The 26,287-nt window shown below is 36.6% G+C and overlaps 2 protein-coding genes across 6 annotated transcripts in view; both read left to right on the forward strand.

Moving 5' to 3' along the window:
• The window catches only part of LOC126892198 (protein mono-ADP-ribosyltransferase PARP4), a 400,117-nt gene that overhangs the window by 237,509 nt on the left and 136,321 nt on the right, over nt 1-26,287 (forward strand). The window lies entirely within an intron of this gene.
• On the forward strand, nt 11,743-14,463 carry LOC126892196 (piggyBac transposable element-derived protein 4-like). Its single transcript, XM_050661680.1, has 3 exons — nt 11,743-12,358; nt 12,418-12,531; nt 12,591-14,463. Exons 1-3 carry the CDS (start codon nt 12,088-12,090, stop codon nt 14,171-14,173), a joined length of 1,968 nt encoding a protein of 655 aa, XP_050517637.1. The 5' UTR covers nt 11,743-12,087; the 3' UTR covers nt 14,174-14,463.

Below are 26,287 nucleotides of genomic sequence, written 5' to 3' on the forward strand. Positions count from 1 at the left end.
TTCGGTGATTGACACAATTAACCTCTCTTACCTATATACATACAATAGTGCACACAAAAAAGTTACAGCCCTTTGAAATTACAAAATGAAAATCAATTTTTTTTCATATATCAAAAACTCTTAGAGATTTTTTATTGAAAATGGACATGTGGCATTCTTATGGCAGCAGCATCTTAAATAAAAATTAAAGTAAAATTTGTGTACCCCATAAAAATTTTATGGGGGTTTTCTTCCCTTAAGCCCCCCAAACTTTTGTGTACGTTCCAATTTAATTATTATTGTGGCACCATTAGTTAAACATCCTATTTTTAAAACATTTTTGCCTCTTAGGACTTTTTCGATAAGCCAGTGTTTATCGAGATATTTTGAATATTTATCGAATCGAATATATTTAGGTATATTTAGGTATATTTTTAGGTATATTTTGAAAAAGAAGCCACGTCTCGATAAAAGGTGACTTATCAAAAAAAGACTGAGAGGCAAAAAAGTTTTAAAAACACTGTGTTTAACTAATGGTACCACAATAATAGTTTGATTGGAACGTACACAAACATTTGGGGGGTTTAAAGGAACAAAACTCCCATAAAAATTGTATGTAGATGTATTAAAAAAGAAGCCTCATCTCGATAAAAACTCGCTTATCGAAAAAATACTGAGAGTCAAAAAAGTTTTAAAAACGTTGTGTTTACCTAATGGTGCCACAATAATGAATTAATTGGAACGTACACAAAAGTTTGGGGGTGTTTAAGGGATCAAAACCCCTATATAATTTTTATGGGGTGGACAAATCTCACTATAATTTTGTTTTAAGATGATCCTGCCATAAGAATGATACAATGTCCATGTCCATGACTCCAGAATGTGTGGTATAATTTATGACCAATCTTTTCGGGACACCCTGTATAACACATACAATGCATGTAATGTGCACCACTAGCGAGAACTTCCAATCTGTGATTGGCAAATTTGCCTTTACAGCTCTTAGACTATATTTCGTTATTTTTAAAAGCCGAAACATCTGCGCGCCATTACTCGCACTAAAACAAAGCGTTTCGTTGTGGAGCAGACACTCACGGCTGGTATAAACTGTGAAACAGTTTTTTTCTCTTATTGCATTGCACAAACTATCATGGAGCCGGTGATATATATAGGCTGTATTAATTATATGCTCAGAGCTGTTAGAATAATGACAGCAATCACATTATATTACGTTTTTTTTGCGTAACTACTCGATGAAAAACTCATGCTATGCAATTTCCGTCATTTCAGTTTGATTAATGCAAAAAATAATTCGTGTTTTTATGTTGGGAAATAATGGGAAAATAATACGAGGACTTCCAAAGAATACAAGAAAAAAATGTTCATATCTCGTGCATTTACTATCTTGTTACAGATAGATAGATTCATGGAGGTGGATATTTGCATATTACACTGCGACATTTCGAGATCTATTGTGGTCCTCTAACTCTAGTCCTAGATTACATTCTGTAGCTTGACCCCTTTTGAAAGGTCTAATAACTTCAAGACTAAAACCCACTAGTAGTTTGTATATGTGAAGACTCTACCTATGTACTGGGCCTGAAGATGAAGCATATATTGTAAGCTTCGAAGCCGGTTGCCCCATGATTGTATAACAACTATTAAAAAACATACAAACTCTAAGATTGCGAGTATTGACTCATTTCCTATATCCAGTAGGATTAAATAAATTTTAATAGTACCTACGAAATGCGGAGTTTTAGGGGTCTACATCCAAAAGACTAATTATCTCTGTGTCGGTGGAGAACCTTCTTGTTATCCTGCGGATGAGCGGTCAATCCATCTTCTCATTCTCAGGTATTTCAGCCACAATTCCTGGCGTCTTCATACTGATTGTTTGCCCTGTACTTTACCTTCCAATATGATTTGAAGTACAGTAAAACCTGCCACTTCCGGATCAATGTGGCGACAGACCGATCCGGATATGAAAAAATCCGGATATCAAGACGATTTCTTTTAGAGTCTCTGTAACGTTTTCTCCTTCATCCATTCCAGCAATCAACACCGTCTATAACTTTTGTCGATAGACACGTTTTATAGATTCTACAACACCTTGATCCATAGGCTGACAGAGAGATGTCACATTTGGGGGCAAAAATAGACACTTAATTTCTATATTTTTTAGTTCTTTTGGGTCGGGATGAGAGGGTGCGTTGTCCAACAGCAGGACTGCCTTTCTCGGTAGATGCGGACCTTAGAACTGTCCGGATATGGGGAGGTCCGGATGTAGCAGTTTGTACTGTACATAGTTCATATATTTCCCGTCTCAAAACCTAGTGGAGAACCTAGTGATATATTATAAATATATGTATAATAGTAGAATGATAAAACACTGCCAAGACTATAATTGGACACCCCTTGTTGGTATATATCCTTGTTACAGTGTAAGATATTTAGTAAAATAATCTCACATTGGCAAGCCTCTTTTGCTACTTCTCAGGCCTGTCGGTTATAAATTCATCAATGACTATCAAATATCAACGAATTGGACTCCATCGTTTATTCTGATAACATTGTGCAGAATGCCGTAGGCTGTAACTGCCGAGATGCGCGATAGGATTGAAGATCCATAGTCGCTTTATTTAAATATCAACACTTGTTTGAAATTGTAGCAAAACTGCATAATAATATCCTTTGTCGTCTTTTAGTTGCTAATTACTATAAATTTGTTGATACGGATAACTTGCCGTTCATGTATGGTTTAAGAATGTGTCAAATAAACCAAATGATTAATCACCAGTTAATACAAGTGGTATAGATGTCCGTCTGAATTATGTTAATTTTTTCGTTTTTTGCAACATACATCTATCTCTATTTCTAGTAATTTCGCGTTTTTCTGAAGAGAGAATTGACGTAGAAAAGATTTTAAAACGTTCATATGAACAAACATACAGTCGGAAAAATGAAAGAATACCCATGAACGAACATATAAAACACCCTGTATTTTTCTGTCACCGTGTCACAAAGAAAATTGTCCAGTGCAAGTACATGTAACAATAATTATTACATGTACTTGTGCTGGCCAATTTTTTGTGTGACACAGTGGCAGGAAAATACATCGTGTTTTATATGTTCGTTCATGGGTATTCTTTCGTTTTTCCGACTATATCGATAACGTTTTAAAAGCTTCGTATTTTTCTTCTTCTTCTTCTTCTTTAGTTTATTGGCCTCTACCTACTTGGGTATTTGGCCAACTCATCGTCGCGGAATAAGGGAAAATCCCTTATTCACTTACAATTTGGAGTTAGTACATTGTACAATTTGCTTCTTCTTCTTCTTCTTCTTCTTCTTCTTCTTCTTCTTTAGTTAACTGGCAATTTTGGTTGCCAGTTAACTAAAGAAGAAGAAGAAGCAAATTGTACATAACTGACGTACGAACGAGGCCTAAAGACCGGTTTTCACGCTACGGTCTTATCGTACATTGTGTGGGACAGGACAAATCGTACCCAATAAAATGTGGTGTGTAAACAACAAAACGTCTGTCAAATCGAAATAGAATCCAAGAACTGATATATAGGACATATAGATTGAAGAACTGATAGGACAAAACGAAACGTGTGGACTCATGTTCAGACAGACAAGACTACAAGACGTCAGATCTTTGCTCAGTTCACCACTATTTCCATTCCAATTCGCTTCGTTTTTCCCCAAAAAATCTAATAATGTCAGTATTGCGGCAATGCACCTTGAGGCTGCATCCTGTTGCAAGATATTTGAGCGTTGTTGTGAGTCTTTCATGGGGTGTAATGGATTTTCTCATGCAGGTGTTTTGTTTCAGTATGTATGATGTTACCAACTCTAGCAATAGACAATAGGTTAAGATGTATATGCGCTCTACAGTCGTCAGGTTCGCCTTTCAGCTCTTTCAGTAACGAGATGTGGAACTACTGCTTTCTTTACAGAAGGCACTCTCTTGATCATCTTGTGATTCTTGTACTATTTCGGTGACTTTAAAGCAGTACTTTCGGTTGCAGTTTTAAAACTGGATGTCCTAGGTCAAATTTCTCACCTTTAGTACCATCCTCGGGTTATAAACTTTCATTCGCTATTTCATTTGTCATTCTACCTGGTATAATGATGAAGGAGTTGTGTTGAGACATGGATAATGTTGGAATTTACTTAATATATTATTTTTGTTAAGTGTTAGAATAAACACGTGGAGTCTTTCTTCATGGGTGAGTAACTTCTTAGAACCATAAGGCCGATACCCTCTTACGTAAGATTGCATAAAAGTATCATGTTACAAGGGATGTGAATGCGAGAAATGTGTTTTAGTTCGGTTTGGTATTGTCTGTAAGAATATTTTGTAGAAGAAACATCTTAATTTCTTTCTTTGTATATTATTGTTATAATACGGTTCGGTTAAAATAAATAGTTTTTACTTTTATTTGTACCTTTTATTATCTTTATTTCTAATAGATAATTCTAGGTTTTCGCATTTTTTCAAAATGGTTGAAAACAAAACTTTACACAACTCAAGACTCTGGATTGAAACTGAGGCAGAAAGCGGAAGTGGAAACACGATCACTGGACAAAAAGTAGCATGAAAACCGACCTTGAAAGATTGACTGTTTTTCCCTTAGTGCATTTACCTTTTTTTTAAACGTTTCCACACGATTTATTAATCAGCTAATCATTTATTAATTTTAACGTTTGAACTCACACTCTTGTTGATTTATCTACATTAGTCAAAAACCATATGACGAGAACCACGGTAAATTCTCAAATTTTATCCAACGTTTACATATGTAATACTTATCTCGAATGATTTTCAGATTAGTTAAACTCGTTTCGAAACCAGCAACCTCAATCTCAGGTTTCCCCTACATCTACTTGGTTGCATCATATCTATAAAAAGATTAAATTTATCAACGTCATTAGTTTCATTAATAAATACGGATACCGGGAGCTGAATCTACCGCGATTGAAAATGGTTGGTGCTGCTGACTCCCCAGGCCAGTTTAGAGAGAAAAATCAAGGTGGGTTACGTTAAACGCGGCTACTGCCGTGATAAGATTGACGTTTATCAATCATCGTGGCTTTTGGTTTGATAAAAAGATTAGATTTTTCTATTTTACTAAAAGGGAGTAACAAATAGTTAAAACATCAGGCTCAGTTGTGCAACATATCGAGTACAAGAAACAGTTTTTGTACAAGTTGCGTAAAATACTCCTTCTACAATCCTTCCTTTGAGAAAATCATTCATTGAAAAAATTAGGATCTATTATGTTATGAGCAAACATTTAACCCAATCTTTATATGCACCATTATTGTTAAAATTAAATGAATAATTTTGTGCATTGTTCAATCATAATGAACTATTTTCTAACGCCACTTCTTAAATTTTGACACTTAATTTGTGACTAATAGTTGCTATCGTTGCTATATCTGTATTTTCGTCTTCTTTGGCTGAGGTATGTTGTTTACAAGTGATTGCACAACATATCCAGACGCTACTGTCCAAAATTTCCATCCACCTTGTGTATATCAGCTCTATAGGGCTTTTCATTCACCGTCATTTGTTTCGAGCTCCTGTCATATGTCGTATAATCCGTGTATATTAATATAATACACAGATTATACAACCTATGACAGAAGCTCGAAAAAAATGACAATCGATGAAAAGACCTATTGTATGTTCTCCAGAATCTGGGAAAATTGTTGATCTAACTAAAGCAGTAGGTAGATACTATATTGTCCAGAATTCACCAAATTCAGAAATTTCGCAATTTCATACGAAATTTTAGCAAATACCTATTCTCACCCAAGAGTTTGGACAGAGTACCTAAAATAATTTTTATTACACTGATGTAATGAAAGGCCAGTTTTTTTACAAGATATAAGTCAGTAAAGTTGTGAATTGAATTTTGTTCTTTCTTTATATCTTTCTCTCTCTTTCTTTATATTTATCTTTTTTACTCTTTTCTTTCGTGTAGTTTCTTCTTCCTCCTTTATACAGGGTGTTTCATTGGGAAACGGAAATATTTTAACGGTGAATAGAGGTCACCGGGCCGGTTCTAGATATATGTACTACATTTTTTGCCTTGCTGACTTTTATAACCGAGTTACATCGATTTTATAACCGAGTTACATCGATTTTGTCCATTTATTTCCTAAGCCATAACTTTAGAACCACCCTGTATATTTTTTTGATATTTGGTACACATATTTCTCATTCAAAACTCAGACGACCGACATACTAACCATAAGAAAAATCCAGGTCCGGAATAACAATAAATTATAAAATAATTGTGACCATAAAACAACACCCTGTATATTCAAATTTTGAAAATCTGTTGGCATATTTGAAAAGTGCACAAAAAAGTAAGTTTAATGGTTCGCTTCAATTTTTTGGCCAGACAATTTTATGACTTTAATTTTGAAATTATGTATATTGAATTTTTTAAGAATCCTGACATTAAAAAGCAGGTATTATTAACTTTTAGTTATAAATTATTAAAATTAATGAATAAATATTCAATTTAAAAATAATCAATACTTATTTACCTTATTGGAACGACCCAATTACTAATGACAAGAAAAATCCAGGTCCGGATTAACAAAAAAATATAAACTAATTGTGACCTTGAACCAACACCCTGGATATTGAAATATTAAAAATTTTGAAAATTTTTCTGCGCATTTTAAAAGAGCATAAAAAACTGTGATTAAAGGTTCATTTTAATTTTTTCGCCATAGATTTAATTACATCAATTTTGAAATTATACTGAAATTTTAAAGAACTTTGAGATTAAAAACCAGGTAGATATTATTAACTTTTAATAATTTAATGATAATGAATCAATACTTATTTTAAAAATACTTAATACTTATTTACTACGTTGGCTTCATGGATTCTCTGGATTTGTAGCTGTATGCACATCGTTAAAAATTAGAATTGCGAGAATTGGGATATTTAATGATTTAGTAAAGAATTAAAAAACAGCTACATATATCTAATAAAAAAAATTCGTTTAAACAATTCAACAATTTAACATAAATTAAAAACATTTGAAATATAACAGTTGCTCAAAATGTCCGCCATTTTGTTCGATGCATTTTTTTGCTCGTTTTGAAAGATTTCGAATCGATTTTCTAATTACATTGGGATTGTTCTTCATTTTTCTGGCAGCTTCGTGTGACCTTGACAGAATTAATCAATATGATTTGAAAATTGCCGTAATTAAATTATCTGCGCAAAAATTTGACATGCACCTTTTAACGCACTTTTTATGCTCTTTTAAAATACGCAATCAAATTTTCAAAATTTCAATATACAGGGTGTTGTTTCAAGGTCAAAATTCTTTATATTTTTTTGTTAATCCAGACTTGGATTTTTCTTGTCATTAGTAATTGTGTCGTTCCAATGTGGTAAATAAGTATTGATTATATTTAAAATGAGTATTTATTCATTAACTTTAATAAGTTATAACTAAAAGTTAATAAGATCTGCTTTTTAATGTCAGAGTTCTTAAAAAATTCAATATAATTTCAAAATTAAAGTCATAAAATTGTCTGGCCGAAAAATTGAAGCAGACCATTAAACTTATTTTTTTGTGCTCTTCTCAAATATGCAAACATATTTTCAAAATTTGAATATACAGGGTGTTGTTTTAAGGCAGGGGTGGGCAAATACTTTTAAGCGCGGGCCAAAATGAAATTTACAAAATGTCTCCCGGGCCGGCGGACTTGCCCAGCATGTACGCTAATGTTTTTGGTGGAAGGTTTTTCTCTGCCCAAGAAATTTTTTTGACAAAAATACTATAAGTATCATTTTAAAGCATTTGGAGAAAGGCATTTGACTGTTAATAATAATAAATTGTCTTTCTGGTGTGTACATGCGAACAATTTGTTCCCAGTAAAATTACGAAATTTTTAATATGGTCCATTATAATAAGCCATAACAAGGATCCAAAAATGAACTTCAGAAATTCGATCAAGAATAGAGTAATCAAGAGCAGCCTTTTTGAAGATGAGGAAATTTCTGAGTAACCAAAGATTCAATCTGCAAATCTAATATCGGATGGTAAAATGTTATGTCAAGTCAACCATCATAGACGAAATTCAAAGGAGACAACTGATCTGGTATGGTCATGTACGACATCAATGGACGACGACAGGCTGCCAAAACATATTTTAAAATGGACGCCAAGGGAAAGAAGGAAGAGAGGAACGCCGAAACAATCCTGGCTAGGCGGCATCCAGAAAGCAATGTCGGAAAGGAACCTTCACCCTGACGAATGAAACGATGGACGAAGCTGGAAACTGGCAAACGGAAGACGGAGAACGGTATAAAAAACCGGGATAATAATAAAAATGCTATGTCAACTCTCTTCTTCTTTATTGGATTGTTAATGCTGACTTAATGAAAAAGCTGCAAGCTTTTGAGATGTGGTTTTTTAGGGGAATTATGAAAATACCATGGACCGATCATATTACGAACGAAATGGTGTTGCACAGAATGGAAAAGGAACAGAGAACTTTTGACCATCATTAAAAGGAGAAAGACATAATTTGAAATTAAAAATTACACTAAATTCTCTCTTTTTTTTTTTCACCTCTGTGATAAACATTATGGAAGTTTTGAGGGACTTTCGGCCCTCGGTAATAATGTAATATTTCATTCTGTGTTTAAATTTTTCAAAAATACTTATTAGTTTTCTCAGGATTCGAAAAAAATCAATGCATTACGCTCTTAAAAAAATTGCTTGCGGGATATCTCAATGGGCCGGATAAAGTACGCAAAAGGGCCGGATCCTGCCCACGGGCCGGCTTTTGCCCACCCCTGTTTTAAGGTCACAATTACTTTAGAATTGTTTGTTAATCCGGACCTGGACTTTTCTAATGGTTAGTATGTCGTTTGGGTTTTGAATGAGACATATGTGTACCAAATATCAAAAAAATATACAGGGTGGTTCTAAAGTTATGGCTTAGGAAAGAAATGGGCAAAATCGATAAAACTCGGTTATAAAAGTCGGTAGGGCAAAAAATGTAGTATATCTAGAACCGGCTCGGTAACCTCTATTCACCATTAAAGTATTTCCGTTTCCCAATGAAACACCCTGTATAAGTAATTTTGCTTGTTTTTACCTCAATGGAAGATTGTCACTCCATCTCTGGTCCGGTCGGCCAATACATCTACCACTTGGTGATTTGTCCCTTGGTATTTTAATGATCCTTGTGTCCGCTATTCTACTGACGTGATTATTCCATTTTTTTTCTATTTAGTGTCCACTCGTTTATATTCTATACAATCTCGTCACTCCTTATTCGGTCTCTCAGTGTGTTTCCTGTAATTCTTCTGAGTATTCTTATTTTTGCTGTTTCCAGCAGTTTCCAGCACTCTCTGCGTTGTGGCTGTGTCAGGTCTTGTTTCTGATACGTACGTCATTATTGGTCGGATATTATTGGAATAATAGATTCTTGATTAATTTAATCTTTCACTTATTATGTTGGTTACGCCTCCGCTATATAATGTTATTCTGGCATCCTCTTAACCTCTTTTGCTTTTGTACTTACTTCTTTTTCAAAGTCTCCATAGCTGGACATTGTAATCCATATTTTACTTTATTTCGACTTTTGAAGGCTATCGTCATTTCAGTCTATCAATATTGTATCGTCTTCTTTCATTGACGCTCATTATGACTTCATCCATGATTATATTGAATTGCTAACTGCATTGATCATATTGATTAATAAAATTATAATGTTCATAAGCATCTCCATCTTATTCTTTAGGAGCCGTCTTCTTAGCGAAGGTTGGCGATGACTTCTGCAAAAACTTGCAAAGTCTTCTCTATTTTGGACTGTTCTCAATAAACTTTATATATACACCGTTTTTGGGCGTCAACGCCCTTCGGTAGGGATCTATGGAGGAGTATCACCAAGCCGCAAGCCCTTATCCCTTGCCGTACCGCTCCTCCATAGGCCGATCAGACGCCAGTTTATTCCAGACCAAGTCGTAGACTCTATTGAGTTTTATACTACGGCGTTGGCCTTTTATTAATTTCATGATCTAGCTGAGGCTCGAACCAGCGATCGCAAATCCACTAAACTTGTCGATCGACTGCGCCTCAGCGAACTGGACCGTCAAGACGGACTGCCTTCTATTTTCCCTTCTATAATGAGCTGAAGGAAGGTATACCTGTCTTGTCTAAATATGTGTCCATGATAAGATGTTTTACTTTTCTTGACAATTTCTGTGAGTTCACGTTCTCTATTGATCCATGGAATTTTCAGCATACGACAAAATACCCCCATCTCAAAGCTCTCTAAAGGTTGTAACGACCTGGAAAGACGGGGCTCATCCTATCTGTCTGTGGGACCCGAACCTGTGATTGGGGTGCCCTTCAGTACTGGTCGGGGTAGTCTCAGGGAGCTTCTTCTGCGGACGTTCCAGGACTCCTGGGTCAGTTGTGGAGGTTTGAGACAGGCCAGGTTCCACATAGTGGGGCCATCCAAAAGTCTTACAGCCCAGCTGCTTCTTCTGGATCGTAGAAGATGCTCCCTGGTGGTCAGTATGCTCACCGGCCACTGTAGACTCCGACGGCACCTTCATCTGCTTGGACTGTCGGATGGCTCACGGTGCCGTCTATGTAATGAGGAGGAGGAAACTCCTCACATGTCCTTTGGGAGTTCCCGGCATTGGCCTATCGGAGGTGGCAGATCCTGGGATCGGCATCGGCATCTATGCAGCAGAGCCAGGTGAGGGAATTGTCTTTTAAGAGACTTGTTGCTTTCTGTGAGGCCATAAGGTTTCTGGGGGACTAGAATGGGAGCCTGGTCCAGCCTGGGTCCCAGAAACGCCAGACCAGAAAGACCAGGTTCTTATGGACCTGGTCCGTAAGATAGGGGTGATACAATGGACCCGCTGTAGTAGGAGGTCTAAGTGTCTGTAGGGGTGACAAGTAGGCCCTGCCCCTACCATAACCATAACCGTAACCAAAGGTCATAACGAGCTGACTGTTAACGTCCAAGCTTCCACGCCGTGTAATAGTACACTAGCCATCTTATTGGTGTTAATTAAAAAAATATATGTATGCCAGAGCTGGAATGTACTAAGTAAATAATAATTATTCCCAGTTGTAGTGGGTTTTGAAACTCGTATGCTAACTTGGATGTGTTCCTGCAATTTGAACAATTCTAAACGACTACTACAACTAGCGATGCCAACTGTAATACGTATTATCTGACGTCCATCCATACAGACATTCTCTGTGTTCTGTGATTGTTAAATATAGCCGAACTCGTCAAAGAACTGGCCTATGTATCACAAAGAGACTGCCAACTCTATAAATAAAACGCATGTGAAACAGTAATACAACCGTCCTGTAGTAAATAAAATACCTGCACAATGAATCCGTATGATTATCCGTAATTATTACGAAACCGATTTTAATTATTCATTACATCTGAGTATACAATTAGCCAAGTTGCACAATAGACAGCAGCATTAAGTATGGAAATTAGTAGAGATGTTTTTCTAATCAAGACATGACTAGACGAGACTGCACCTCTTTTAAAATAGGACGAGTGTCGGTAATTAATGCAAAATGAAGACATTTGTGAAAAAGGTTTTTTATACTTTATATACATTCCAGCGAATATTTTCTAGACCTAGACAATTCAAGAACAATAATTTGTAATTTCAGTTCATTAGTTCGTAATGTCAATTTGTAATAGTAATTTTTATTAATAATACAACATTCCAGTAAGGTATTTAACACGTTAAGCCCCATGTGTACCACACTGGCACACACTCTAGTTTTATCTGGGACCGTGTGTACCTATCAGGCCACAGCGAAGTGTCGTGTTCCTAATGCCGTGGCTCGTCGAGGATCGCATTTGCCGTGCTTTCTTATGTATAAATGTGTGTAAACGGTCTGTGGTAAACAAAATCAGAGGTTGGTCCGTTAAACCACGTGTTCACAAACAGGTTAGGTTATAATTTCTAACATGCTTCAGTCAGTATCGGTTCGAACGTCTAACGAGGCTAACACTATTTTCTCTTCAGTTTTTTGTTAAAAAGTGGAACTAAAAAATAAGATAATGTTCCGTAAAGGACTATCGGAAGACGAACTTCGCAGACTTGCTGAGGAGAGTGACTTTAGTGATAGTAGTATGTCTGAAAGTACGTTTTATGATTCTGATGCCGATCCAGTGTACAATGAAAATGTTACTGATGCTTCTTCAGACTCATACAGTAGTGAATATGAGTCTCGTAGAAAAAAAGCTAAAATTTGCAAACAAACACAAAATTGCAAAGAATTTACTGCAGGTTCTAGTTCTAACCAAAAGGAGGCTGATACAAGAAGGATAGGTAAATTATTTAAGAATGCACAAATTCGGTTTGTACTTTACTTTTTTTTTGCTTTGTAGAAAAAGCTGAATCTGCAAACGTTAGCCTGGAAGCTGTTATTGACGATGTATCAAGAAATAAAATAACTGCAGGTCCTAGTTGTATCCAAAAGGAGGCTGATACAAGAAGGATAGGTAAGTTATTTAGGAATGCACAAATTCTGTTTGTAGTTTACTTTTTTTTTGCTTTGTAGAAAAAGCTGAATCTGCAAACGTTAGCCTGGAAGCTGTTATTGACGATGTTGTATCAAGAAATAAAATAACATGGAGCGATGTGCCAAATCCAGATGATCTCAATAAGTTCGAACTATCATTTACTTCAGGAATAAATCAGGAAGAACTCGCAAAACTTACAGACCACAAACCAATAGATTTCTACCTACTGTTTATCGACCGTCAAGTGCAAGATTTGTTGGTTACTGAAACTAATAAATACGCCGAACAAACCATAATCGCTGGTATTGTAAATGAGTCAATAACGAAACATTCGCTTATGAGTAACTGGAGACCAATTGACAGAAAAGAATTGCTTCGATTTTTGGCTCTCATTATTTGGATGGGGTTAGACAGAAAACCGAAACTCAGAAATTATTGGAGTAACAATTTACTTTACAAAAATGAAGTTTCTAAAATGTGTGAAATAAGTAGAAGTCGATTTGAAATATTATTACACTTCTTTCACATTTCAGATAACGAGAGCTGCCCACCTGGAAACAGACTCTACAAAATTTCTCCTCTTGTACAAATACTAAATGAAAAGTTTCAGAAAATGTGTACTCCTAGAGAATCGTTATGTATTGACGAAACTATGGTGCCATTTCGTGGTAGACTTAGTTTTTTGCAATACATTCCTGGAAAAAGACACAAATATGGAGTCAAATTGATTAAACTTTGCGTCGCAGATGGATATACGTACGCCGTTAAAGTGTACGGTGGAAAAGAGATGCAACCATCTGAAAAGTCGTTAGCATCCAGAGTGGTGATGGAACTTATGCAACCGCTTCTAGATACAGGCAGAAGTTTATATACTGATAATTTTTATACGAGTGTTGACTTGGCTCATGATTTAAATAATAGGAAAACCCATTTAGTCGGAACATTACGTTCCAATAGGAAACATAATCCCAAAGCGGTAGTCAATGCAAAATTAAAAAGAGGTGACATGAAGTATCTACAGAGTAATACAAAAGTTGTTATCGGAAAATGGAAAGATAAACGGGACGTTTTGTTTTTAACGACCAAGGATATTCCTTTGATGATAGATGTTCAAACAAAACGTGGACCTGTTCCCAAACCATCGACCATTGTTGACTATAATTCTGCAAAATCTTTTATCGATGTGTCGGATCAAAAGGCTGCATATAATTCCCCTGTTCGACGAAGTATGAAGTGGTATCGTAAATTGGCTGTGGAATTACTAACAAATACCGCACTTGTGAACTCTTTAGTTCTCTACAAATCTGTTACTGGCAAACATCTCTCAATTACTGAGTTCCGTAAACAGATTGTTCAAAGTCTTTTAATGCCTCAAACAACTTCTGAAAACTCTTTAACAACTTCTGAAAACTCTTTAACAACTCTGCATACGTTGGACGAGAAAGAGAAAAGGGGAAGGTGTTCAGCATGTTACAAGAACTTTTCGAACCGTGAAGGAAGAGCATCAGCGATGAAGAATGCCAAAAGGGTATACACTTTTTGTCCGGCATGTGCCGTTAATACCGCATATATGTGTGTTAAGTGTTTTGTGAATATTCATACATGTTCTTTGAAAAAATAAATTGTTTTTGTATTTTTAAACTTAAAATATCTTAGGGAGAAGGTATTTGATTATCTTCCTGGTGTGAGCCAATATGGCACACATGGTCCACATTAAAACAAATTACAAAAATAATTATAAATAGACCGTGTGTACCCTGTTGGTACATGCTGTTTTTTTACTTAAAAAATGTATTTTGTTTTTATTTTAGAATAGAAATAAATAGTTATACACATTCTTATTTCAAAATTATTAAAAAAATGTTCCGGTCTGACAGAAAAATTATGTCATGATGGTCCGGGGCTTAACGTGTTAAATTTAAATAAATACAACGGACATTGGAGCACCAAGGAGTCCTTATTGGACAATTCATCTGAAGAACATTCTTGTAGCTCAAACCACGGAGACTCTAACCAGCGACATGGCGCCCAACGTGGTGGTTTGTTTCTCGCACCCCTTACGAGGTCCGTGAACTTAGCCCGAAAAAGTCGGGAAAAAAAATGCGATTGATACCATTCGTTTGTCCATTGATTGTCCACGTTTGTCCACCATTTTATTTCGTTAGTCCACCCATCAATTCTTTTTTATAAACAAAAATTTTTTTTCGGGCTAACTTCACAAATCCACAAATTTTCGAAAATTTAAAAAAACTCTTGCTATATTGTTTGTCCATCGTTTGTCCATGTTTGTCCACCACATAATTTTTTTTGTCCACCCTCTGAAACAACCCCCTGTTAATTGTAATTATTTTTTTATTTCTTAATTCGGGCTAACTTCACGTTCTCTTATATGGGCATTTAAACGTTAATTCGGGTGCAGAATCACAACTAAGCGTTTGTCCACCCCTTTGCAGCATTTGTCCAACCCCTTAAAGTGCGAAACAACCCCCCTGTTAATTGTAATTATTTTTTTATTTCTTAATTCGGGCTAACTTCACGTCCGTTTAAACGTGTATTTTAAAGTTAAATCGGGTGAAGAATCACAACTACCCGTTTGTCCACCCCTTCGCAGCGTTTGTCCTGCCCCTTAAAGTGCGAAACAACCCCCTCGTTAACTGTAATTATTTTTTTATTTCTTTATCCGGGCTAACTTCACGTTGTCTTAAATGGGCATTTAAACGTTAATTCGGGTGCAGAATCACAACTACCCGTTTGTCCACCCCTTCGCAGCGTTTGTCCAACCCCTTAAAGTGCGAAACAACCCCCCTGTTAATTGTAATTATTTTTTTATTTCTTTATTCGGGCTAACTTCACATTCTCTTAAATGGGTATTTAAACGTTAATTCGGGTGCAGAATCACAACTACCCGTTTGTCCACCCCTTCGCAGCGTTTGTCCAACCCCTTAAACTGCGAAACAACCCCCCTGTTAATTGTAATTATTTTTTTATTTCTTAATTCGGGCTAACTTCACGTTCTCTTAAATGGGTATTTAAACGTTAATTCGGGGGCAAAATCTCAACTACACGTTTGTCCACACCTTCAGAGCGTTTGTCCAACCCCTTAAAGTGTGAAACGACCCCCATGGAGATTGTAAATATTTTTTTATTTCTTTATTCGGGCTAACTTCATGTTCTCTTAAATGGGCATTTAAACGGTAATTCGGGTGCAGAATCACAACTACCCGTTTGTCCACCCCTTCGCAGCGTTTGTCCAAACCCTTAAAGTGTGAAACAACCCCCCTGTTAATTGTAATTCTTTTTTTATTTCTTAATTCGGGCTAACTTCACGTTCTCTTAAATTGGTATTTAAACGTTAATTCGGGTGCAGAATCACAACTACCCGTTTGTCCACCCCTTCGCAGCGTTTGTCCAACCCCTTAAACTGCGAAACAACCCCCCTGTTAATTGTAATTATTTTTTTATTTCCTAATTCGGGCTAACTTCACGTTCTCTTAAATGGGCATTTAAACGTTAATTCGGGGGCAAAATCTCAACTACACGTTTGTCCACACCTTCAGAGCGTTTGTCCAACCCCTTAAAGTGCGAAACAACCCCCTCGTCAATTGTAATTATTTTTTTATTTCTTAATTCGGGCTAACTTCACGTTCTCTTAAATGGGTATTTAAACGTTAATTCGGGTTCAGAATCACAACTACCCGTTTGTCCACCCCTTCGCAGCGTTTGTCCAACCCCTTAAACTGCGAAACAACCCCCCTGTTAATTGTAATTATTTTTTTACTTCTTAATTCGGGTTAACTTCACGTTCTCTTAAATGGGTATTTAAACGTTAATTCGGGGGCAAAATCTCAACTACACGTTTGTCCACACCTTCAGCGCGTTTGTCCAACCCCTTAAAGTGTGAAACAACCCCCATGGATATTGTAAATATTTTTTTATTTCTTTATTCGGGCTAACTTCACGTTCTCTTAAATGGGCATTTAAACGGTAATTCGGGTGCAGAATCACAACTACCCGTTTGTCCACCCCTTCGCAGCGTTTGTCCAACCCCTTAAAGTGTGAAACAACCCCCCTGTTAATTGTCTTTTTTTATTTCTTAATTCGGGCTAATTTCACGTTCTCTTAAATGTGTATTTAAACGTTAATTCGGATGCAGAATCACAACTACCCGTTTGTCCACCCCTTCGCAGTGTTTGTCCAACCCCTTAAACTGCGAAACAACCCCCCTGTTAATTGTAATTATTTTTTTATTTCTTAATTCGGGCTAACTTCACGTTCTCTTAAATGGGTATTTAAACCTTAATTCGGGTTCAGAATCACAACTACCCGTTTGTCCACCCCTTCGCAGCGTTTGTCCAACCCCTTAAACTGCGAAACAACCCCCCTGTTAATTGTAATTATTTTTTTATTTCTTAATTCGGGCTAACTTCACGTTCTCTTAAATGGGTATTTAAACGTTAATTCGGGTGCAGAATCACAACTACCCGTTTGTCCACCCCTTCGCAGCGTTTGTCCAACCCCTTAAACTGCGAAACAACCCCCCTGTTAATTGTAATTATTTTTTTATTTCTTAATTCGGGCTAACTTCACGTTCTCTTAAATGGGGATTTAAACGTTAATTCGGGGGCAAAATCTCAACTACACGTTTGTCCACACCTTCAGAGCGTTTGTCCAACCCCTTAAACTGCGAAACAACCCCCCTGTTAATTGTAATTATTTTTTTATTTCTTAATTCGGGCTAACTTCACGTTCTCTTAAATGGGCATTTAAACGTTAATTCGGGGGCAAAATCTCAACTACACGTTTGTCCACACCTTCAGAGCGTTTGTCCAACCCCTTAAAGTGCGAAACAACCCCCTCGTCAATTGTAATTATTTTTTTATTTCTTAATTCGGGCTAACTTCACGTTCTCTTAAATGGGTATTTAAACGTTAATTCGGGTTCAGAATCACAACTACCCGTTTGTCCACCCCTTCGCAGCGTTTGTCCAACCCCTTAAACTGCGAAACAACCCCCCTGTTAATTGTAATTATTTTTTTACTTCTTAATTCGGGTTAACTTCACGTTCTCTTAAATGGGTATTTAAACGTTAATTCGGGGGCAAAATCTCAACTACACGTTTGTCCACACCTTCAGCGCGTTTGTCCAACCCCTTAAAGTGTGAAACGACCCCCATGGAGATTGTAAATATTTTTTTATTTCTTTATTCGGGCTAACTTCACGTTCTCTTAAATGGGCATTTAAACGGTAATTCGGGTGCAGAATCACAACTACCCGTTTGTCCACCCCTTCGCAGCGTTTGTCCAACCCCTTAAAGTGTGAAACAACCCCCCTGTTAATTGTCTTTTTTTATTTCTTAATTCGGGCTAACTTCACGTTCTCTTAAATGTGTATTTAAACGTTAATTCGGATGCAGAATCACAACTACCCGTTTGTCCACCCCTTCGCAGTGTTTGTCCAACCCCTTAAACTGCGAAACAACCCCCCTGTTAATTGTAATTATTTTTTTATTTCTTAATTCGGGCTAACTTCACGTTCTCTTAAATGGGTATTTAAACGTTAATTCGGGGCCAAAATCTCAACTACACGTTTGTCCACACCTTCAGAGCGTTTGTCCAAACCCTTAAACTGCGAAACAACCCCCCTGTTAATTGTAATTATTTTTTTATTTCTTAATTCGGGCTAACTTCACGTTCTCTTAAATGGGTATTTAAACGTTAATTCGGGGGCAAAATCTCAGCTACACGTTTGTCCACACCTTCAGAGCGTTTGTCCAACCCCTTAAAGTGTGAAACGACCCCCATGGAGATTGTAAATATTTTTTTATTTCTTAATTCGGGCTAACTTCACGTTCTCTTAAATGGGTATTTAAACGTTAATTCGGGGACAAAATCTCAACTACACGTTTGTCCACACCTTCAGAGCGTTTGTCCAACCCCTTAAAGTGTGAAACGACCCCCATGGAGATTGTAAATATTTTTTTATTTCTTTATTCGGGCTAACTTCACGTTCTCTTAAATGGTTATTTAAACGTTAATTCGGGGGCAAAATCTCAACTACACGTTTGTCCACACCTTCAGAGCGTTTGTCCAACCCCTTAAAGTGCGAAACAACCCCCTCGTCAATTGTAATTATTTTTTTATTTCTTAATTCGGGCTAACTTCACGTTCTCTTAAATGGGTATTTAAACCTTAATTCGGGTTCAGAATCACAACTACCCGTTTGTCCACCCCTTCGCAGCGTTTGTCCAACCCCTTAAACTGCGAAACAACCCCCCTGTTAATTGTAATTAATTTTTTATTTCTTAATTCGGGCTAACTTCACGTTCTGTTAAATGGGTATTTAAACGTTAATTCGGGTGCAGAATCACAACTACCCGTTTGTCCACCCCTTCGCAGCGTTTGTCCAACCCCTTAAACTGCGAAACAACCCCCCTGTTAATTGTAATTATTTTTTTATTTCTTAATTCGGGCTAACTTCACGTTCTCTTAAATGGGGATTTAAACGTTAATTCGGGGGCAAAATCTCAACTACACGTTTGTCCACACCTTCAGAGCGTTTGTCCAACCCCTTAAAGTGCGAAACAACCCCCCTGTTAATTGTAATTCTTTTTTTATTTCTTAATTCGGGCTAACTTCACGTTCTCTTAAATGGGTATTTAAACGTTAATTCGGGTGCAGAATCACAACTACCCGTTTGTCCACCCCTTCGCAGCGTTTGTCCAACCCCTTAAACTGCGAAACAACCCCCCTGTTAATTGTAATTATTTTTTTATTTCTTAATTCGGGCTAACTTCACGTTCTCTTAAATGGGTATTTAAACGTTAATTCGGGGGCAAAATCTCAGCTACACGTTTGTCCACACCTTCAGAGCGTTTGTCCAACCCCTTAAAGTGTGAAACGACCCCCATGGAGATTGTAAATATTTTTTTATTTCTTTATTCGGGCCAACTTCACGTTCTCTTAAATGGTTATTTAAACGTTAATTCGGGGGCAAAATCTCAACTACACGTTTGTCCACACCTTCAGAGCGTTTGTCCAACCCCTTAAAGTGCGAAACAACCCCCTCGTCAATTGTAATTATTTTTTTATTTCTTAATTCGGGCTAACTTCACGTTCTCTTAAATGGGTATTTAAACCTTAATTCGGGTTCAGAATCACAACTACCCGTTTGTCCACCCCTTCGCAGCGTTTGTCCAACCCCTTAAACTGCGAAACAACCCCCCTGTTAATTGTAATTAATTTTTTATTTCTTAATTCGGGCTAACTTCACGTTCTCTTAAATGGGTATTTAAACGTTAATTCGGGTGCAGAATCACAACTACCCGTTTGTCCACCCCTTCGCAGCGTTTGTCCAACCCCTTAAACTGCGAAACAACCCCCCTGTTAATTGTAATTATTTTTTTATTTCTTAATTCGGGCTAACTTCACGTTCTCTTAAATGGGGATTTAAACGTTAATTCGGGGGCAAAATCTCAACTACACGTTTGTCCACACCTTCAGAGCGTTTGTCCAACCCCTTAAAGTGCGAAACAACCCCCCTGTTAATTGTAATTCTTTTTTTATTTCTTAATTCGGGCTAACTTCACGTTCTCTTAAATGGGTATTTAAACGTTAATTCGGGTGCAGAATCACAACTACCCGTTTGTCCACCCCTTCGCAGCGTTTGTCCAACCCCTTAAACTGCGAAACAACCCCCCTGTTAATTGTAATTATTTTTTTATTTCTTAATTCGGGCTAACTTCACGTTCTCTTAAATGGGTATTTAAACGTTAATTCGGGGGCAAAATCTCAGCTACACGTTTGTCCACACCTTCAGAGCGTTTGTCCAACCCCTTAAAGTGTGAAACGACCCCCATGGAGATTGTAAATATTTTTTTATTTCTTTATTCGGGCTAACTTCACGTTCTCTTAAATGGGCATTTAAACGGTAATTCGGGTGCAGAATCACAACTACCCGTTTGTCCACCCCTTCGCAGCGTTTGTCCAACCCCTTAAACTGCGAAACAACCCCCCTGTTAATTGTAATTATGTTTTTATTTCTTAATCCGGGCTAACGTCACGTTCTCTTAAATGGGTATTTAAACGTTAATTCTGGGGCAAAATCACAACTACACGTTTGTCCACACCTTCAGAGCGTTTGTCCAAACCCTTAAAGTGCGAAACAACCCCCTCGTCAATTGTAATTATTTTTTTATTTCTTAATTCGGGCTAACTTAACGTTCTCTTAAATGGGTATTTAAACGTTAATTCGGGTGCAGAATCACAACTACCCGTTTGTCCACCCCTTCGCAGCGTTTGTCCAACCCCTTAAACTGCGAAACAACCCCCCTGTTAATTGTAAATATTTTTTTATTTCTTTATTCGGGCTAACTTCACGTTCTCTTAAATGGGCATTTAAACGTTAATTCGGGTGCAGAATCACAACTACCCGTTTGTCCACCCCTTCGCAGCGTTTGTCCAACCCCTTAAACTGCGAAACAACCCCCCTGTTAATTGTAAATATTTTTTTATTTCTTTATTCGGGCTAACTTCACGTTCTCTTAAATGGGCATTTAAACGTTAATTCGGGTGCAGAATCACAACTATCCGTTTGTCCACCCCTTCGCAGCGTTTGTCCAACCCCTTAAAGTGCGAAACAACCCCCCTGTTAATTGTAAATATTTTTTTATTTCTTTATTCGGGCTAACTTCACGTTCTCTTAAATGGGCATTTAACGTTAATTCGGGTGCAGAATCACAACTACCCGTTTGTCCACCCCTTCGCAGCGTTTGTCCAACCCCTTAAAGTGCGAGACAACCCCCCTGTTAATTGTAAATATTTTTTTATTTCTTAATTCGGGCTAACTTCACGTTCTCTTAAATGGGTATTTAAACGTTAATTCGGGGGCAAAATCTCAACTACACGTTTGTCCACACCTTCAGAGCGTTTGTCCAACCCCTTAAAGTGCGAAACAACCCCCCTGTTAATTGTAATTCTTTTTTTATTTCTTAATTCGGGCTAACTTCACGTTCTCTTAAATGGGTATTTAAACGTTAATTCGGGTGCAGAATCACAACTACCCGTTTGTCCACCCCTTCGCAGCGTTTGTCCAACCCCTTAAACTGCGAAACAACCCCCCTGTTAATTGTAAATATTTTTTTATTTCTTTATTCGGGCTAACTTCACGTTCTCTTAAATGGGCATTTAAACGTTAATTCGGGTGCAGAATCACAACTACCCGTTTGTCCACCCCTTCGCAGCGTTTGTCCAACCCCTTAAACTGCGAAACAACCCCCCTGTTAATTGTAAATATTTTTTTATTTCTTTATTCGGGCTAACTTCACGTTCTCTTAAATGGGCATTTAAACGTTAATTCGGGTGCAGAATCACAACTACCCGTTTGTCCACCCCTTCGCAGCGTTTGTCCAACCCCTTAAACTGCGAAACAACCCCCCTGTTAATTGTAAATATTTTTTTATTTCTTTATTCGGGCTAACTTCACGTTCTCTTAAATGGGCATTTAAACGTTAATTCGGGTTCAGAATCACAACTACCCGTTTATCCACCCCTTCGCAGCGTTTGTCCAACCCCTTAAAGTGCGAAACAACCCCCTCGTCAATTGTAATTATTTTTTTATTTCTTAATTCGGGCTAGCTTCACGTTCTCTTAAATGGGCATTTAAACGTTAATTCGGGTGCAGAATCACAACTACCCGTTTGTCCACCCGTTCGCAGCGTTTGTCCAACCCCTTAAAGTGCGAAACAACCCCCCTGTTAATTGTAAATATTTTTTTATTTCTTTACTCGGGCTAACTTCACGTTTTCTTAAATGGGCATTTAAACGTTAATTCGGGTGCAGAATCACAACTACCCGTTTGTCCACTCCTTCGCAGCGTTAGTCCAACCCCTTAAAGTGCGAAACAACTCCCCTGTTAATTATAAATATTTTTTTATTTCTTTATTCGGGCTAACTTCTCGTTTTATTAAATGGGTATTTAAACGTTAATTCGGGTGCAGAATCACAACTACCCGTTTGTCCACCCCTTCGCAGCGTTAGTCCAACCCCTTAAACTGCGAAACAACCCCCCTGTTAATTGTAACTATTTTTTTATTTCTTAATTCGGGCTAAGTTCTCATCCGCTTAAATGCGTATTTAAACGTTAATTCGTAGACAGAATCCCAACTACCCGTTTGTCCACCCATTCGCAGCATGTGTTCAACCCCTTAAAGTGCGAAACGAACCCCCTAGAGATTTTAATTTTTTTGTTTCTCAATTCGGGCTAATTTAACTTCGGGTTAAGTCGGGTGGCTGAATGTCAACTACCCGTTTGTTTATCCTCTCGCTGCGTTTGTTCAACCCCTTAAAGTACAAACCCACCCCCTTAAAGACTTTAATTTTTTTTTAGTTCTCAACGCGGCCGACGGTCCCCTTACGGGGAACAGTGCGAAATGCAAAATTTTGACGCATGTCAGAATTTTCAATGTGTTTTAAATGTATTCATTTTTTTCGAATCTTGAGAAAACTGATAAGTATTTTTTTAAAATCTAAACGCAGAATGAATAACTACTTTATTACCGAGGGCCGAAAGTCTCTTAGAATAAATAATAAGTTTCTTTTGAATGAAATATTTGAAATTAAAAATCACACCAAATTTTCTCTTTTAGTTTCACCCCTGCAACTTATTAAATGAAACATTAGGGAAGTTTTCAGGGACTTTCGCCCCTTGGTAAGAACGTAATCTTTCATTCTGCGTTTCATTTTTCAAAAATACTTATTAGCTTTATCAGGAACAAAAAAAATGAACATATTTAAAACAAATTGGAAATTTTGACATACGGCAAAATTTTGCATTTTGTTCCGTTCCTCTTAAAAACGTTGCGCTTGTTTCGCACACAAGCGAACGGCTCCACGGGCGAGAAATTGACGCTGGCAGTAGCAGTGAAGTGAACTTGAGGTTCCGCGGAACGGAATGGGAATGGCCGAACTGTACCGACTACAGGACTTGTGCGTAGTCGGTTCAGTTCGACTGTTCCCATTCCGTTCCGCGGTACCTAAGTTCATTTTGCTGCTACTGCTAGCGTCAATTTCTCGCCCGTGGAGCCGTAGGCTAAGAATTTCGACCGTGCGATGCATGGTTGAAATCTACATAGTGACTCGAGCAATCATATGGAATCTTTCTCCCTTCACCGATTGAAACGTTCGTTGAAGAGGAAACAGTAGCGATCAACAGGTAGCGAAAACGCGTTCCAAGATTGCGGCTGTAATTTTGAATATTTTTTCGAGATATTTGGCACACGTATTCGTAATATAATAAAGAATGGCGGGACAGAGCCCAATTTGAAAAATATATTAATATGTGGAAATTACTCTGTAATTAAATACAATATTAAAAAAACGAGCCTGTACCGCCATTAAGAAGAACAAAAAAATACACTTTCTTCAAATAAACTTTTTTATCCGATGCCTAGATTTTGTGTCATTTTGGAACTACTAATGAAATAAAACATTTTAGTAGTTCCAAAATGACACAAAATCTAGGCATCGGATAAAAAAGTTTATTTGAAGAAAGTGTATTTTTTTGTTCTTCTTAATGGCGGTATAGGCTCGTTTTTTTAATATTGTGTTTAATTACAGAGTAATTTCCACATATTAATATATTTTTCAAATTGGGCTCTGTACCGCCATTCTTTATTATACATATTACGAATACGTGTGCCAAATATCTCGAAAAAATATTCAAAATTACAGCCGCAATCTTGGAACGCGTTTGTTGCTACCTGTTGATCGCTACTGTATCACCTGAAGGGAGAAAATATTCCATATGATTGCTCGAGCCACTATGTAGATTTCAACCATCGTACGTTCAAAATTCTTAGTGTGTTTCGAACTCTTTAGTGTACACCCTAATAGATTGCTCGCAATATTCGATTATTGGGATTGGGTTTATTGTAATTTTGACACAAATAACACAAACACATACAGTACTTATATTTATTTTATTTATATTACATAGAATCATGTACAATAGTACAATTTCATAACATTTCCACAAATACAATTAGTCTTTTCAAAATGATTTACAAACTTTATGCTATAATAAATTATTATACCTATACTTATTATAATTATGTGCGCTGGAATAAGTGTCACCCCCCTAATTAACTTAATTTATTTATAGCACATAAGCAAGACGCTCGGACAGGTCGATTTTTAAAATATAATCATAGTATATTATAGCATCAATGTTTCGAACTTTACGCGATACCTCTTCAGGTGACAGGCATATCTTAGATTTTTTTAATGGAAAATTACTTCATGTGACACCTCATTTAAATGTGTTTGAAATACTGATTACAAAAATGTATAATACTTTAATCCTTCTTGAGAGCGTAGGCGCAAAATTTCGGTCGAATTATTTTTAAACGCATTCATTTTTTCACACAATAAAACACACGAATCCATCAAGCATTCATTTTTTTCGAATTCTGAGAAAACTAATAAGTATTTTTGAAAAATTTAAACGCAGAATGAAAGATTATTACCGAGGGCTGAAAGTCACTTAAAATCAACAAAAAGTTTTTTTGAATGATATATTTGAATTTAAAAATCAGACTAAATCTTCTTTTTCTTCACCCTTGATAATACTGTATTATTTTATTCTGCGTGTATATTTTTCAATAATTATAGTTTTCTCAGGATTGCCAAATTCTGTTTCGGATTGAGCGGATTTTCAGATTACCGAAGTTCGGATTAGCGGGACTCTACTGTACCTACTTGTAAATAAGGCCACGAAACGTGGAAGCGAGAACTGTCGGCTGCAACATTTCGGCTTGTTACTAGCTATTGGTAATCGAGGATTCCGTTTTTTTTTTGGAAAATTTTTTCTTTCACCAGCTTTTCGTCGAGTCTACTTACAAGCGTGTGAAATAAAAAAAAAATAGATAAATGTTTGCAAGCTAAAAGGTTAGCCCTATTTTAAACTGTTTTTAATAATAAATTTAAACAACAAGTTGGAAGCTTGTTTTAATATGCATACCTTAAAAATACCCGCTCGAGGAACAGATTGTAATTTACAAAATTCCTCTAGAATTACTATTTGGGCAAGTACGGTTATTTAATTAAAGACTCTCTGGGACAAACAAATTTAATTACTTATAAATAAAATATTTAGTCGATCTGTTTGAAATCTAGCACACTTTTTTTAATTGATTAACTGCCATAATTTTGGGTGGTTATTCCACATGAAAAAAACAAAGTTATTAACATTTATAAATAATTAATGCAAAAATAATGGTCTGTGGCAGATAATTATCAGTAGTAATTGCAAAAGAGCTCTAAAATTCTATACATATTAATTTTAGAGATCGAGTGCAATTTTTTGCGATTATTTCATGAATAAAACTGTTCAAAACCAAAATTTTATTGTGATTTATTTATATAAGTACAAATTAGTACAATTAAACACACAGTTGTTATAAATATGTATTTGACGGTTGAAAGTCATCACTTTTATAATTTTTAAAACATTAATATTGTCATTAATGTCACTAAATGTATTTTTTCGTAGCAACGAAGCCATTCGTAGCAACGAAGCCATTTGACGTAATATACTTGACGACGGGCAATTATCAAAAATTATCAATTTAATTTAGATTTCTGTAGCTTTCTATTGCTCAGAATCTCCTATGAATGAAATAATCTCAATCAATTCTAAAATCCCTTAAAAAGTAAAGAAGTTTTTATAATCAACAATATTA

Source organism: Diabrotica virgifera, chromosome 9, assembly GCF_917563875.1.
Source record: "Diabrotica virgifera virgifera chromosome 9, PGI_DIABVI_V3a".
In the NCBI taxonomy this organism is placed as follows: Eukaryota; Metazoa; Arthropoda; class Insecta; order Coleoptera; family Chrysomelidae; genus Diabrotica; species Diabrotica virgifera.